The 18,290-nt window shown below is 40.5% G+C and overlaps 1 protein-coding gene across 1 annotated transcript; it reads left to right on the top strand.

Annotated features, from left to right (window-relative positions):
• The first annotated feature begins 7,204 nt into the window (after nt 1–7,204).
• Nucleotides 7,205–8,158, top strand: LOC132234115 (olfactory receptor 7A10-like). The gene has a single exon (XM_059695165.1). The coding sequence runs from the start codon at nt 7,205–7,207 to the stop codon at nt 8,156–8,158; it is 954 nt and encodes a 317-aa protein (XP_059551148.1).
• Nucleotides 8,159–18,290: the final 10,132 nt, after the last annotated feature.

Here is an 18,290-nt window from a genome sequence, read left to right as displayed (position 1 = left end):
TGATAGAGCTTGTATTGAATCTATGGATTGCTTTGAGTATTTTGTAATTCAATCTAGTAAATTTGAAGATCTAATTGGCTTTAATAACTGATTCATGAATCAGACAGCATCCCACCTAACAAGTAAGAGAAATTTCTGAAAGGTTTTACAAAAGTAGGTTTTTACAGAAAAAAAAAGAGAGTAGCATAAGGGAGCTCTTAATAACAGACAAGAAGAAATTTGGGGTTGGGGCCTTGACATCTTTTGTTTGGGAGAGGAGAACAAGAGGCTTTTCTCATGCAGATTCCTTCTTCCTTCTACAGGGATGGAGAGGGCCCATGTGACAGATTACCTTACTGGTGCTTGACCAAAAGATTCCAGCCTGGTTGATTAGAATTGTATTTCTGGGAGATGTAGACACTTCCATTAGATCCAGTATTAAATCTGGGTTTGGCATCCTGGACTTTTAGCATGAGTGATGCCAATATTAATTCTTCCAATCAGTGACCACAATATACCTTTCCATTTTTGCATCTTCTTCAGTAACATTCAGCAATATGTTATAGTTTTCAGTGTACAGGTCTTTCACTTCCTAGGTTATGTTTACTTTTAGTATTTTATCCTTTTTGATGCAGTTGTAAGTGGGATTATTTTCTTAATTTCTCTCTCTGACAGTTTGTTATTAGACAGCACAGATTTCTGTAAATTAATTTTGTATCCCGCAATGTTAGTGAATTAATTTATTGGTTCTAACAAATTGTTTTTATTTTAATTAACTTATTGGAGTGAATGAATGAAATGAACATAACGTATTTAAAATGCCAACTTTTCTGAATTAAAGGAGCCATACAAATTTAAGAGTACATGTAATCACCCTGATCCTCTGCTTCCTTATTTCTGGTGGTGATGTGAGATGATAAACCTAATTCAGTCAATTTCATTAATAAATAAAATATTTAGAAATACTTTGTGAGTCTAAGAATTCCTTCCCACATAAGAAATATATGTATGCGTATGTGTGTGTACATTTTATCTGATTTTTTTCTAATAAACACGCACCCATATATGTCCAACACAGACTCGTTAAAATTTTCATCTTTCATGTTGAAAGAGAACTTGAAAAAATTGGATGGAATAGAAGCTAAAAGAGCAAATGGTTAAATTAAAGTGAAATTAAAAGAAAGACATGTAGACACAAAGATTGAAAGTAGAATTGTTGAGGACAATGGCGGCAGAGCTGGTGGAAGTCGCTCTCTTCTTCTCCTGGCCTAGACTTGGAATCACAACTAAATTATACAAAAATCAACCTGAAGAGCCAACTAAAAACAGCTGAACAGAAGCCTTACAACCAAATATTTGCAGAAGAAGCCACATCGAGACCAATGCCATCTTTCCTGGGGCAAGCACCCCCCACCAATCTGCATCAGCCTAGGGGACTGCACAAGCCCCACGCTCCCAGCCCCCCTGCCATCCTGTCTGAGCTCACAGCCCACAAAGGAGTGTGCTGTCTGAGCCTGTACTAGGAATGGGGAGGCAGTGACCTTATTTCTAGAAACTCATGTCAATGCAAAAGACAATTACTTAAACCTGCAGACAACCTTAGCCTGTTTACTGTGCTTTCCCTGGTAACCTCCCATATCTGACTCCCCTCCCTCAACAACTTTTTCTGTCTTCAGTTAATGATGGTGGTTAAGGTGGTATTTTCAGGAGTTACTTCGTTTTCCTAGATCTCTCCCACATATATAGGAGGTATACATGTTCTGAAACTTTTGTTTGTTTTTTGTCCTGTCAATCTGTCTTTTATTACAAAGATGTGTACGCCAAGAACCCGGAAGGATTTAGGTTAAATTATTTTCCCTCCCCTAAAGAACAACAGGCTATACCATATAGCCTAGGCCCTGGGGGAGTAGAAGGCTATACCATCTAGGTTTGCATAAGTGCACTTTCTGATGTGCACTCAATGACAACATCGCCAATGGATGCATTTCTCAGAACATGTCCCTGTTTGTTAAGCAGTGCATGACTGTACATCTTTCATTCAAAATCTTAAGCAAACACAATTTTTGGTGAAGATGGCCTACAACTGCTTACCCCTTACTCTACAACAGGACCAAAACTTGCTACTCAAAGAGTGGTCCTCAGACCAGGACCTGCAAAACCAGCATTTTCCTGGGACTTATGAGAAATGCAGATGCCCTGGGCCCACCAGCACCTGCTGAATCACTATCTGTGCTTGAACTAGAATCAGGGGTAATTCATATTGATAAAGACTAACAGCAATTTAAGCAAACATAACCAGTCAGGAGAGCCTATGGGAGGAGATAGCACCAATGGAATTTCTCACACTGTATGTAATCGTCAGAGCCCTACAGGAAGAACGCTATGTTTATAAAACTCCATGGTTCTAACTTCCCCTTCCCCTTCCCTCTTCCTTTCCCCTCCATAAGTAGCCCTCCATCTTGGCACACAGGCCAGAGTATGCATGTGGCTTGGCATGGGTTGCAATACTTTCTTTTTCCAGAGTAAATCCTTTTGCTGATGAAACACCTAGTCAATGTTATTTTTTTAAGTCAATAATATGCACTGTGAAGTTGAAGAAGGGCTCATCTAGACTAAGAAGTTTTACCTTCTAAATATGACATAACTATTTGTGTTGGGTATTGCAAGTATTTAGCAGCCTATGTTCAGATATTCCCTCATTGGGAACCACTGCACAGTTTGAGAACTGAAAGCATCATGACAGATTGTAAGCAACACCTTACTCTGATTATAACGTTGGGTTGGTCACTAAACTTCCTCAGTCACACTTCAGCAATGGAGAATGAAGGTCATAATTTTATCACTTCAGAGAAAAGACTTTTATAAAATATAAATCAAATAATGCGTATAAGGTACTAACCTCAGATTGTATAGCATGAAATGTTATAATTATGTCTCATAATGAGCAAAGGTCTTAGAATATGGGACTAAATAGCAGCTCTTATCTTCTGATGTAAGTATGAAATTTCTCATTGATTTGGCAAATGTGTCAACAAGCCAAGGAGGGTGGTGCACAAAGCTTTACCTCAAAGTCACACCATCCTTTCCCTTGTTGAAGAGAGAAATAGCAATTTTATGGACGTATCATGGCTTGTGCCTCACAAAAATTCAGTGTTTTCAAAATTCAAGGTTCCTAGTCAAGCCAGTTTCTTCAGTCTGGGACTTTAGAGAAAATGTAACTCAAAGTTGGGAAAGGTGTTGGGAGATGAGACCTCAAGAGGGTCATGGAGAAGGAGTAACAAAAACAAGATTCACTTAACTTCTAACCTGGTCCCTTGGGAACAAAGAATTGGCAGGAAATGTTTCCATTCTGTTCAGACCAGTGTGTCCACAGGGAAACCGGGTGCTCAGAGGTGGGAGCAACAATGCCAGCAGGTATCTAATGAGCAGATAAAGGAGGAGTAATATCTCCTCTGCAGCAGACTCCCAACATGTACAACGTTTGGCTGGAACAGAACGTTTTTGTTTCTTTTGGAGCCTGACTCTGAGACAAATGCTTGAGTCCTCCCTGCTCTTTTGTCTGAGAACAGAGCTTCAGTCTCCAACATTAACCATCCAGGGAGCAATTCAGACACTACAAGGAGCCCTTCCTTTCAGAGACCCATCCAGGTGAGTCTGTGAGTGCAGCAGATGCTGTGGGAAGATTCAAGGAGTGCATCCCAGAATGTCTCCCTGAGGTAACCTGAGAGCCTAACCAGGCCAGCTCAGAGCTGAGAGACGTCCATATCTGTGTGCTAGGTAGGCGAATATATAGTTAATACATTTAGTATGCTAAATTAGTTTCCTCCTAAAAAGATTGCTGTTTGGCATAGAATTCCTTTATATATGTATAGATGGAGTTAGGGAAATGGATGAAAACGTATTAATTTTGTGTGGTCAATTCTATCAGTCTGTCATATTGTGTCTTCTCCCATTACTTTTAAACATAAACTGTGCTACATTTTTCACCTTGGCAGAAAAATTCTTTTGCATTCAATTAATGATCTTTTCTATGCATTTTCTAAGCATAATCTATTTATGTTTATATAGGTATAAATTATAAGTGTAGATACTACTTTCTCCACTGCCTTTTAAAAGTATATTTTTGTATTTTTATTTCCACATCCTTACCCATATATCTGGAATTGGAGACCTATATTGATGTGATTAAAGTTTTGTGAACTTTATTTTGGCTTTTTTTCTTTTACAATTTTATTCAATTTTACTAATGCCAATATTTGAATACACAATATTCAACAATGTTTATTTTCCCTGACATTGTTTATATTATGAATATTCCATACCTTAACATTTTTCCATAGAAAAGCACACATTTATCAAACTACATAAATGAATAGTCAGTGAGCTCCCTGCTCATTTGACTGCACATTAGACAAAGAAGGCCCAGTACAATGAAATAAGTGTGCTATGATATCATATTCTCAGGAATATATATGTGAAGAAAGGGGATCAATAGTTGTGGCATAAGCAGGATCTTCTAAAAAATGTTCAGCGATGATTTGTAGGTTGACAAAGAACAGAACCAGGACCAGTGCCCACCCATCAGTTGTGTCACAAAAGACAACAAAACTTAAAGCCAAAAATAGCAAAGGAAAGATGCCATTGAGCCATATAAACACCAGAGTGATCTAAACATGGAACAGTTGCAGGAATCACAATTCGATCAGAGGCGGGGAGGACGCTGTGATGAGGCCAGTGGAGCAGTGAAGTTCCAGTCAGTGTGTGGTCCCTTGAATCAGAGGTAACTTCAGCATCCACACTGGCTCCCTCTTTTCTCTGCACCTGGCCCTCTGCTGGGCTTTTCACTGTTATTTTTCCCTCGTAGTCAGCAAATGGCCTTTGAGACTGTCCTTGCATTTATTGTGTTGAATTCCAGATTTGTTTCACTGTGTCCCAAAATAAGACGTGCCTTTTACATTGTGATCCAGCATTTTTGCACGACACACACCCGCATACAAGCGTGAGCAAAGGGAGCCATGAAATGACTATGTATGGACCCTCACTGTGTATGACACACTCTAATACTTTCTTTTGTGCCTCCTTGATTTCATTCTATTTCATTCTTACAACTGTAATCTGACACCCTAATGGCTCCTGATCTCAGAACATTGAGAGCACTCCTCAAGCATGTCCTCCACATCTAACTTCATAGAATCCTGTCATAGAATACGTATATTCAGCCACACTAAATTAAATCTGAAGGGGGAGCGAAGGTGTTTGTATAACATGCTATATGCCTCAGGTACTCACAGTCTAGCAAGGAACAAAGACATGGGATAAAATAAAAATCTCACCATGGGTGCCCTAGCACTTAGATTAAGAGCATGAGAGAAAGTGACCTTTTCCTGTGCTCATGCTAGAAAAAGCAAAGGTTCATGAAGGAGAGGATCCAGTCTCTCTGAAAGAGGAGTTGGACTTTGGAGGATGGAGAGGGGTGAAAAATTCCAAAAGACCAGTGGGGAGACCCCAAGCAGAGGAAAGTGAGCCCATAAAGGCTCTGAGCCCTGCAGCTGTGGCATCAGGTGAAGCTGGAGTCAAGTTCAATGTGTAGGAGACCACTGTGAGGGAGGCCAGGGCTCCATGAGGGTGGAGCTGGCCCAAAGTTCACAGACACTTGAGCCTCGTGTTTGAAGCTACGAAATTTTGGCCTCTATCTCCAGTGAGGTATCACTAGGGGAGGAATTTTAATCAGAGAGTTCAAGGATCAGCAATAAAGTTCTCTCTGAGTCAATGTGTGTATTTGGCTAGAGGGGTGGCTGCCTGTTAGATGGGAGAGATGACAGGGAACTGAAATATGTCTATGGAATTGGATACCGAGGTTTTGGGAAGGATTAGAGACATTTGAGAGGAGGAAGAAAATAATCAGCCTCATCCCATCACAGTGAAGGTAACCATTCATTTACCAACAAGCAGGAAGTACACCAAGCTCTCTACATACAACATATTGATTATCTGTCCACCATCATAGGCCGATGGATACTTCAATCTTCACCATCAGGTGAGGGTATTAACAATTATTAGGCTCTAGCCCTAACTGGTTTGGTTCAGTGGATAGAGCATCGATCCAAGACTGAAGGGTCCTGGGTTCAATTCTGGTCAAGGACACATTCCTGGGTTGCAGGGTCGATCCCCAGGAAGGGGTGTTCAGGAGGCAGCCAATCAATGGTCCTCTCTCATTATTGATGTTTCTATCTCTCTCTCCTTCTCCCTTCTCTCTGAAATCAATAAAAATGTATTTTTTAGAAAAAGACAAAGAGAGAATCTTAAAAGCAGCAAGAGAAAAGCACTAAGTTACCTACAAGGGAGCACACATACAACACTCAGCTGATTTCTAAAAAGAAAGCTTACAGGCCAGAAGGGAGTGGTAAGAAATATTCAAAGTGATGAATATCAAGGGCCTAGAACCAAGAATACTCTACCCAGCCCAGCTGCCATTTAGAATTAAAGGTCAGATAAAGAGCTTTACATACAAGAAAAAGCTAAAGGAGTTCATCACCACCAAACCAGTATTACATGAAATGTTGAAAGGTATTCTTTAAGAAGGAGAAGGAGGAGGAGGAGGAGGAGGAGGAGGAGGAGGAGGAGGAGGAGGAAGAGTGGAGGAGGAGAAAAAGATAAAAAATATAAAAAATAGAATGGCAATAAATACATACCTATCAATAATTGAAAGTAAAAGTCCAGATTAAAAAAAAAAAAAAGGAACCTAAGGAACAAAATAAACTGATGAATAAAATAGAACCAGAGGCTTGGAAACATGGAACAAACTGATGAATCTCAGAGGGACGGAAAAGAGTAGGGAAGAGATTAAGCAAAGAGCTTATATGCATATATGCATTATCTATGGATAGAAACAGTAGCATGGTGAAGGCCGGCAGTGGGTTGGGAACTGGGTAAAGGGGGTAATGGGGTTGTTAAAGGGAGACATCTGTAATAATCTCAAGAATTTAAAAAAAAAAACAAAAAACACCTGTGTAATCCATGACCACCTTCGGGAAAAGGTGTGAGGAGAACAAAAATTCCTAATCAGAGATGTCATGGGTTGGGTTGTGTCTTAAAAGGGATGTTATGTTGAAAAAAAGAAATTGATTACTGCAAAATATAACTAGCATTTCAACTATGCTAGTAATACCCATTTTTTAAAAACTGATCATGCTACTTTTTCTTTCCAACTAGACACCTACAACACATGAGACGAAGCAATGATACCCCAATTTCAGAATTTCTTCTCCTGGGATTTTCAGATGAACCAGCACTGCAGCCCCTCATATTTGGGCTTTTCCTGTCCATGTACCTGATCACTGTGTTGGGAAACCTGCTCACCATCCTGGCCGTCAGCTCAGACTCCCACCTCCACACACCCATGTACTTCTTCCTCTCCAACCTGTCTTTGGTAGACATCTGTTTCACCTCCACCACCGTCCCAAAGATGCTGGTGAACATCCTGACACAGAGCAAAGTCATCACCTATGCAGGCTGCATCACACAGATGTATTTTTTCGTACTATTTGGAATGTTGGATAACATCCTCTTGACCATAATGGCCTATGACCGCTTTGTAGCCATCTGCCACCCCCTGCACTACATGGTCATCATGAACCCCCGGCTCTGTGGACTGCTGGTTCTGATGTCCTGGATCATAAGTGGCCTGAATTCCTTGTTACAAAGCATAATGGTATCGCAGCTGTCCTTCTGTACAGACTTTGAAATCACCCACTTTTTTTGTGAAATCAAACAGGTCGTCCAACTTGCCTGTTCTGACACCTTTCTTAATAACGTGGTGATGTATTTTGTATCTGCACTACTGGGTGCTGGTCCCCTCGCTGGTATCCTTTACTCTTACTCTAAGATAGTGTCCTCCATTTGTAGAATCCCCTCAGTGCAGGGGAAGTATAAGGTATTTTCTACCTGTGCGTCTCACCTCTCAGTTGTCTCCTTATTTTATGGTTCAGTCCTAGGAGTATATTTCAGCTCTGCTGCTACCCATAGCCCACACTCAAGTGCAACAGCCTCGGTGATGTACACAGTGGTCACACCCATGTTGAACCCCTTCATCTACAGTCTCAGGAACAAAGACATAAAGAGGGCCCTGAAAAGATTCCATGGGATGGCAGGTAGAAAAGGGACAACCATCCTGAGGTAGAAAAAGTGCCTTAAGATTCAAAACCAGAAATTGAGATTCTTTCATCAGATTTTAGTTTTCGGACTTGTTACTTGTATTCTGTCCTTGAATATCCTTTGTTTGTTTCAACTCTTCTATACAATTTAAGTAACCATTTCATTCAGCTTTCTGCTTTGTCTGTTATATGAACAGTTTTTTTTTTCTTTTTATCTTCACAATGTTTTTTCTAACCTTGATCAGAAATATTTGGAAGTTTTCATTTACTTCACTAGAAACATTGATGTCTTTACAATAATTTCTTCTCAAATGACATATATCATTGTAAGTAATTTGTTTTGTGTTCACCATGTGTCCCTCACTCTTTGTACATCGGTACCTTAACTGATCTTCCTGATACTGCAGACTTTATGATTGTTCCCTCTAAGTCTCAGTCTGTTGATAGTGATGCAATAGGATAGGGATGCCTGGGCACTGGCCTGGGTCCTACTACTTGTTCCTTAGAGCAGAGTCAATGTTTTGACCAGATGGATCCTTATGGTCTTTATCACATTTATAACAAGCATCATGGAACTATGAAAATGTAAGTTTTATTACTCACAGGTCCAGCATGCCCAAATGCCACACAGGAAAGTGAGTGAGTGTGTGTGTGTGTGTGTGTGTGTGTGTGTGTGCTGTGTTAAAGAGAGGGACCGACAGGCAGAAGGAGAAATAGAAACTGGACTTCGACTGAAGGACTCTGCCTGTATTGTCGTCCAAGACAGGATGGCTAGGGTTTTATGGGTTTACTTTTTCTTTAAAACATAAGAGTTGGAATTAGAGCAGTGGATGAAAAAGTGGGCTCACCTATAAGGTCAGTTATCTAGATTTCTACAAGGGAAATTTTTTAATATGTTAATCTCATGTAAGAATCACTAAAATTCTGTGCTTAATTCCAAACAAACTTTACAACCTAGATATATCCATTGTTTAATGTGAACTTTCTTCCTTTGTTTGTATTGAAATTGCTTGTAATCTATTATATATACACGCCTAAGTGACCAAATGACTGAACAACCGAATGACTGGTCACTATGATATGCACTGCCCACCGGGGGCAGGTGATCAACGCAGTAGCTACCCCCTGGTGGTCAGTGCGCTCCCACAGCCAACCTCCTGTGGCTGGCCAACCTCCTAAGCTCCCTTCCCCCAGCTGGCCAACCTCCTGCAGTCTATCCCCCCATAAGGCCAAAGAGATCAAAGAAGAAATTAAAAACATCCTGAAAATGAATGACAATGGAAGCACAACAATCCAAAATCTATGGGACACAGTGAAAGCAGTCCTGAGAGGGAAGTTCATAGCTATCCAGGCCTACCTCAAAAAAAAAATAGTTAGTAGTATGTATTCTAACCCTGAATCTTAAAGAAGTAGAAAGAGCAACAAGAAAAGCCAAGAGTAAGCAGAAGAAAGGATGTCATAAAGATCAGAGCAGAAATAAATGACATAGAGACAAAAAAAAAACAATACAAAAAAATCAATGAAACCAAGATTTGGTTATTTCAAAGGATAAACAAGATTGATGAACGTCTAGCCAGGCTCACCAAGAAACAATGATAGAGGATCCGAATAAACAAAATCAGAAATGAATGAGGTGAAGTAGCCCTAACTGGTTTGGCTCAGCAGATAGAGCGTCAGCCTGCAGACTCGAGGGTCCCGGGTTCAATTCTGGTCAAGGGCATGTACCTTGGTTGCGGTCACATCCCCAGTAGGGGAGTGCAGGAGGCAGCTGAATGATGTTTCTCTCTCATCAATGTTTCTAGCTCTCTACCCCTCTGCCCTCCTCTCTGTAAAAGATCAATAAAACATATTTTTTAAAAAAAGACACAGCCAACATCATAATCAATGGGCAAAAACTAAAACCATTCCCCCTAAAAACAGGAACAAGACAGGGATGCCCCCTCTCACCACTCCTGTTCAACATAGTACTGGAAGTACTAGCCGTTGCGATCAGACAAGAAGAAGAAATAAAAGGCATCCAGATTGGAAAAGAAGAAGTAAAACAGTCCTTATTCTCAGATAACATGATACTGTACATACAGAACCCTAGAGACTCCATCAAAAAATTATTAGACTTAATAAATGAATTCGGCAATGTAGCAGGATACAAAATTAATGCTAAGAAATCCATGGCATTTCTTTACACCAATAGTGAACTTACAGAAAGTGAAACTGCAGAAGCAATCCCATTTACCATTGCACCAAAAAAATTAAAATACCTAGGGATAAACTTAAATAAGGAGGTAAAAGACTTATATGCCACAAACCACAGGACACTGAAAAAAAGAGATAGAGGAAGACATAAACAGATGGAAGAACATACCATGTTCATGGATTGGTAGAATCAACATCATCAAAATGTCCATACTTCCCAAAGCAATCTATAGATTCAATGCAATCCCCATTAAATTACCAACGGCATATTTCACAAATCTAGAATGAACGTTCCAAAAATTCATCTGGAATAAAAAAAGACCCCAAATAGCTGCAGCAATCCTGAGAAAGAAGAACAAAGTAGGTGGGATCTCAATACCAGATATCAAGCTGCATTACAAAGCCACTGTACTTAAAACAGCTTGGTACTGGCACAAGAACAGACATATAGATCAATGGAATAGAATAGAGAACCCAGAAATCAACCCAAAGCACTATGACCAATTAATATTCGACAAAGGAGGCAAGACAATGGAGTCAAGACAGTCTTTTCAATAAATGGTGTTGGGAAAATTGGACAGATACATGCAAAAAGATGAAACTAGACCACCAACTCACACCATACACAAAAATAAGCTCAAAATGGATAAAAGACTTAAACGTAAGAAGCGAAACCATAAAAATACTAGAGGAATCCACAGGCAGCGAAATTGCAAACATATGCCGAAGGAATTTCTTCTCTGATAATGCTCCTAGGGCAATGGAAACTAAAGAGAAAATAAACAAATGGGACTACATCAAAATAAAAAGCTTTTGCACAGCAAAGGAAACCATCAACAAAACAACAAGAAGACCCACTGCATGGGAGAACATCTTTGCCAATGATACCACCGATAAGGGTTTAATTTCCAACATTTACAGGGATCTCATGAAACTTAACAAAAGGAAGATAAACAATCCAATAAAAAAATGGGCAACGGACCTAGATAGACACTTTTCTAAAGAGGACATACAGAAGGCCGAAAGACATATGAAAACATGCTTAAAGTCACTAATTATACAAGAGATGCAAATCAAAACGATAATGCGTTATCATTTCACTCCTGTCAGAATGGCTATCATCAACAAATCAACAAACAACAAGTGTTGGAGAGGATGTGGAGAAAAAGGAACCCTTCTGCACTGCTGGTGGGAATGCAGACTGGTGCAGCCACTGTGGAGAACAGCATGGAGCTTCCTCAAAAAACTGAAAATGGAACTCCCATTTGACCCAGTGATCCCACTTCTAGGAATATATCCCAAGAAGCCAGAAACACCAATCAGAAAGGATATATGCACCCCTATGTTCATAGCAGCACAATTCACCATAGCTAAGATTTGGAAACAGCCTAAGTGCCCATCAGCAGATGAGTGGATTAGAAAACTGTGGTACATCTACACAATGGAATACTATGCAGCAGTAAAAAAAAAAAAAAAAAAAAAAAAAAAGGAACTCTTGCCTTTTGCAACAGCGTGGATGGAAATGGAGAGCAATATGCTATGTGAAATAAGCCAGTCAGAGAAAGATAAATACCACATGATCTCACTCATTTGTGGATTATAGAGAACATAGACTGATGAAAAGGGACAGATCCAAAGACTGAGAAACAGCGATCAGGCTATCAATCCGCAGAAGGAAAGTAGGGGAGGGCGGGGGTAAGGGGAAGAGATCAACCGAAGGACTTGTATACATGTATATAAGCCAAACCAATGGACATGGACAACAGGGGGATGGGATCGTGAGTGTGCGGGGCGGAGGGGGGGAGGTTGGGGGTTAATGGGGGGGATGAGGACACATTTGTAATACCTTAACTAATAATAATAATAAAAAAGAAAGAAAGAGGTGAAGTAACAACCAACCCCACAGACATACAAAGGATTGTAAAATAATACTATGAACAATTCTACTCCAAAACACTGGATAACCTTGATGAAATCGACATATTTCTAGAAAAATACAAGATTCCAAAACTCAATCAGGAAGAATAAAAAAACCTGAATAGGCCAATAACTACTAATGAAATTAAAACGGTAGGAAACAAAAACTTCCAGCAAGCAAAACCCTGAACCAGATGGCTTCACAGGGGAGTTTCACCAAACATTTGAAGAACTAAATCCTATCCTTCTCAGACTATTCCAAAAAAAATTAAGAGGAAGGCACACTTCCAAGATCTTTCTATGAAGCCAGCATTACCCTAATCCCAAAACCAGATAAAGACACTACAAGAAAGAGAATTGCAGGCCAATATCCCTCATGAACATAGATACTAAAATCCTCAACAAAATTCTAGCAAATTGGATCCAGCATTACATTAGAAAGATCATACACCATGACCAAGTGGGATTTATTCCAGGGATGCAAGGCTGGTACAATATCCATAGATGAATAAAAATGATACATCACATAAACAAATTGAGAGACAAAAATCACATAATCATGTCAACCGATGCAGAAAAGGCATTTGACAAAATCCAACACACTTTCCTGATAAAAACTCTCAGGAAGTAGAGGGAATAGAGGGATCATACCTCAATGTAATAAAAGCCTCATATGACAAACCTACATCCAACATTAAACCCAATAGGCAAAAACTAAAACCACTTCTCCTAAGAACAGGAACAAGGCAGGGATGCCCACTTTCACCACACCTGTTCAACATAGCACTGGAAGTGCTAGCCATAGTGATTAGACAAGAAGAAAAAAAGGCATCCAAATTGAAAAAGAAGAAGTAAAATTGTCATTGCTCACAGGTGACATTATATTGTACATAGAAAACCCTAAAGACTCCATCAAAAAACTACTAAAATTATTAAATGAAGTTGGCAATGTAGCAGCATAAAAAATTAACACCCAAAAATCTATGGCTTTTTAATACAGCAATAATTAACTCACAGAAAAAGAAACTGGGAGAAAAAAAAATCCCATTTACCATTGCAACAAAAAAATTAAGATACCTACAAATAAATTTAACCAAGGAGGTAAAGGACCTGTACTCAGAAAATTACAGACATTGAAAAAAGAGGTAAAGGAAGACATAAACAAATGGAAGAATATGCTGTGTTCATGGATTGGTAGAATCAACATCATTAAAATGTCCACACTACCCAAAGCAACCTATAGATTCAATGCAATTTCCATTAAAATACCAACAGCATATTTCAAAAACCTAGAATAAACCCTCCAAAAATTCATCTGGAATAAAAAAAGACCCCAAAAAGCCACAACAATCCTGAGAAAGAAAACAAAGTTGGAGGGATCACAGGACCAAATATCAAGCTGTATTACAAAGCCACGGTTCTCAAAACTGCCTGGTACTGGCACAAGCACCAACACATAGATGAATGGAATAGAACAGAGAACCCAGAAATCAACCCAGCCATTATGCTCAATTAATATTTGACAAAAGAGGCAAGAACATACAGTGGAGTCAAGACAGTCTCTTCAATAAATGGTGTTGGGAAAATTGAACTGATACATGCAAAAAAATGAAACTAGCTCACCAACTTACACCATACACAAAAATAAACTCAAACTGGATAAAGGACTTAAACATAAGATGGGAAACCATAAAAATCTAAGAAGAAGCTATAGGCAACAAAATAGCAGACATTTGCTGAACAATATCTTTACCATACAGCTCCTAGGCCCTAGGACCTAGGGTCATGGAAACTAAGGAGAAAATAAACAAATGGGACTACATCAAAATAAAAAGCTTCTGCGCAGCAAAAGAAACCATCAACAAAACCACAAGGAAGCCCACTGCATGGAAGAACATATTTGCCAATGTTATCTTTGATAAGGATTTAATCTCCAAAATTTATAGGGAACTCATACAACTTTAAAAAAGGAAGACAAACAATCCAATCAAAAAATGGGCAAAGGACCTAAATAGACATTTTTCAAAAGCGGACATACAGAAGTCCAAGAGACTTAGGAAAACATATTCAATATCACTAATCATCCAAGAGATGGAAATCAAAACAACAATAAGTACCATCTCACACCTGTCACACCTGGCTATCATCAGCAAATCAACAAATGACAAGTGCTGGTGAGGATGCTGAGAACAAGGAACACTCTTGCACTGCTGGTACGAACGCAGAACTGGTGCAGCCACTATGGAAAACAGTATAGTGTTTCTTCAAAAAATTAAAAATGGAATTTCCATTTGACCCAGTAATCTCAATTCTAGGAATATATCCCAAGAAACAGAAATACCAATCAGAAAGGATACATGCACCCCTATGTTCATAGCAGCACTAATTACAATAGTTAAGATCTGGAAACAGCCCATGTACCCATTAGTATATAAGTGGATAAAAAAGCTGTGGAATACTATGCAGTTTTAAAAAAGAAGGATCTCTTACCCTTTGAGACAGCACAAAGGCACATGAAGAGTATTGTGCTAAGTGAAATAAGCCAGTCGGAGAAAAATAAGTATCACATTTCTCACTTATTGGTGGAATCTAATGAACAAAATAAACAGAACAAAACAATAGGTCCAGAGGAATGGAAGCATGGAACAGACTGATGCATCCCACAGAAAAGGGGGGAGAATGGGCGGGCAGAGAATAACCAAAGAACTTATATGCTTATATTCATACTACGGCCCAGTGCATGAAAAGTGTGCACTGGGGGTGAGGAACTGTGCCCTATCACAGTCCACAACCCCTCACTCCTTACCACCCACCTACTCACTGCTCCTTAGCCCTGTGCCAGAGGCAGAAGAGGCTCCTGCCACGGTCAATGCGATCCTCAGCCATGAGCCGGACTTTCTGAGTTGAGCGTCTACCCCCTGGTGTTCAGTGCGCATCATAGCAACTGGTCGTTCTGGTCATTCTGCCTTAATGGTCCCTTAGGATTTTATTATATAGACTAGAGGCGCAGTGCATGAAATTCATGCACAGGTACAGTTCCTAGACCTGGCCTGCAATCAAGGCCATCTTCCCTGGCTGCCCGCAGCTGGCCCTGCCCCTGACTGCCACCCACCCCCAGTTCCAGGTCCGCCACCAGGCGATCGGAGCCTGATGGCTTGGGGAAGGAACCAAGAGGTCAGCCATTGCTGCCCACTCAATGGCTCCACACCTGCCTCAGATCACCCTCTGTGTTGGGGCCGACCCACAGGGCAGGGACCTTAGCCAGTCACCGCCCCCCATTCCCTGCCACCCACCCCTGGTACCTGTTCACCATCGGGCGATGGGAGACTACTGGTTGAGGAAAGGTACCAAGAGTTGGTCAGTGCGACTCATAGTGACAGGTCGAACGGTCGTTCTGGTCGTTCCGCTGTTGGGGTCTTTTACAATTACCCTTTTATTATATAGGATATGCATAATCCATGGACACAGACATTAGTGTGGTGAAGGCCAGGGTGGGAGGGAGGGAGATGGAGGGGAAAGGCATTGGAAAAATTCGCAGATATTTGTAATATTCTCAACAATAGATAAAAAATGAAAAATAGAATAAAATAGTAATTTTTAAAAAGATGTATGTAGGGGTGTGTTACTTCTGGAGTCTCCAGGGGAGAATCCATTTCCTCTCCTACTCCAGTTTCTCATGCCACATGGCCCTTTCTCCATCTTTAACGCCAGCTGTGTAGCATCTTTAGTCTCCCTCTGATTCCAACAATTCTTCCTTCCCCTTCCAAATGTTAGAACCACGATGTTTTCAATAGTCCCACCTACAGTATTATGGCGAATCTTACCTTCAAGTCAGCTGATTAGACAACTATTCAATCTGCTACTCTAATCTTATCTTGCAATGAAAAGTAACATATTATAAGTCTCTGGGGATTATGATGTGGATATCTTTGGAAGCTCGGCCTACTGTGAAAATCTTTTCAAAAATGTATTCCATGGTGTCACACAAGGGCCCTTATATAAAAAAATTTAAAAAAGTATTTTTCAGAAGAATATCATATGATGTCATTTATAAATACTTATCGTAATATATAAAAAGGTAATATGCGAATTAGGCCAGGACACCATAACGGGATGACTGGACAGGAGGAGGTTGCCCAGGTGAGGCCCGGAGTAGAGATGGAGACAGAGACAGGGGAACCTGCCTGAGTGGGCGCGGCTGCTAAGATGGCCCAGAGCACACACAGGTAGGGGGTTGGGGGGGGGGGGCGGTTTGGGGTTGGCCGAACCACCCCCTCAGCTCGGGCACCCCCAGAGTGGACACAGGCAGGGGGGCACGGAGGGCCTGGGGTGGAAGTCAGGCACGGGTCGTGGCCGCCCACAGCGGCGGTCAGGCCTGACTCTGAAAGCAGCCCATGGGTTGCCTGCTTCCTCACACGGCGGGAGGAGGGGCCTCCTCACATGATTTCAATCACACGCTGGGCCTCTAGTAAAAGATAATTGAACAATGAATTTATAACAGCTTCTAGAATGAGTGAATACACTACACATTCAAAATTACATGCAAAATGATCTCTGATTCTAAAGAACTAGAACTACCTAACCTGACTGTAACACAGCCACACCCTTCTACTCAAAGTGTGGTCCATAGACCAGCACCTGCAGCAATAACACCACCAGGGAACTTGTTTCATTCAAAGAATCTCAAAATAAATAAATAAATAAATAGATAGATAGATAGATAGATAGATAGATAGATAGATAGATAGATAAATAAATAAATAAATAAATAAATAAATAAAGAGGAATCTCTGGCCCACCAAGTCCTGCTTTTGAACTATAATCCTGGTGACTTACATGCACATTGAAGTTGGAGAAGTGCTGGCCTAGACTAGATTTTCTCACCTTCTCATGTTGGCAAGTAGGGCAGGATAATTATTGGTGTTGGGTATTATAGGTGGTTAGTAACCTTCCTCCAGACATTGCCAAAGATTTCCAGGGGCAAAATCAGCTAGGGTAGAGAAACACTGGCCCAGAGTTTGAAAATTAAAATCGACCTGACAGATTCCAATCAAGGCCCATCCCTTGTTTAGCTCATAACTTTGAGCAAATCAATAAACTCCTTCAAACTCAGTTTTTGTAAAGGGAATGAAATTCATAATAGAATGGACATTTTAAAAAATTAAATCAGGCAAAGTCTATAAGGTACTGAGCTCAGAATATATGGCATACAACTTTCAAAATGTATCTCATACTTAACAAATATTTTATAATGAGATACTCAATGACAGCTCTTCACTTGTGAAATAAGTAAAAAATTCCGTATTATTATGACAAATGTGTCAGGAATACAAAGAATGTGAAACCCAGGATTCCATATCAAAGGAACATAGTCCATTTGTGGGAGAGGAGAGTAGCAATTCTCTAGAGACATCAGGGCTGTGTCCCCACCACAGATCAGTGCTTGAGGATCACAGGGACCTGGCCTGATGGGTTCCATAATCTCAGACATTGAAGATAATGTTCAATCAGTGTTGGAATAAGGTAGTAAGAGATTAGATGTCTGGAAAGCCTGTAAGATCAAGACAAGGAGTCATAAAAACTGTCTCACTTGGCTTTTAACCTGGTGTCTTGGGATTAGATAATCATTAGGAAAAATTTCCTTTCTGTTTATTCCAGAGATCCACAGGGAAATCACATGCTTAGAAGTTGGAATAACCCAAGGGAAATGTGCCTGATGAGCAGGTATAGAGAGAGCTGTAAATATCTCCCCTGTGCCATCCTCGGCTTGTACAATGTTGGAAGACAGGACATGGTTGCTGCTTTTGATCCCTAAGCTGGCACAGGAACTGGTGCTTCACTCCTTCCTGCTGTCTCCTGTGGGGCAGAGCTTCAGTCTCATCATCAACCATCCAGGGAGCAATTCAGTCTTCCACACGGAGACCTTCCTCTCAGAGACCCATCTAGGTGAGCCTGGGAGGCCAGCGGGTACATCAGGAGAGGGTCAGAGGGGATGGAACATGTCAGCTTTTACCTGATGCTCTGTGACTCTAAGCAGCCAAGCCCAGA

Source organism: Myotis daubentonii, chromosome 5 (genome assembly GCF_963259705.1).
Source record: "Myotis daubentonii chromosome 5, mMyoDau2.1, whole genome shotgun sequence".
Lineage (NCBI taxonomy): Eukaryota > Metazoa > Chordata > Mammalia > Chiroptera > Vespertilionidae > Myotis > Myotis daubentonii.
The sequence above is the reverse complement of the archived record's forward strand: the minus strand, read 5'-3'. Positions and strand labels throughout refer to the sequence as shown.

What these genes read in the sequence shown, in the direction of transcription:
- LOC132234115 (XM_059695165.1), top strand. Translation starts at nt 7,205, where the DNA reads ATGAGACGAAGCAATGATACCCCAATTTCAGAATTTCTTCTCCTGGGA.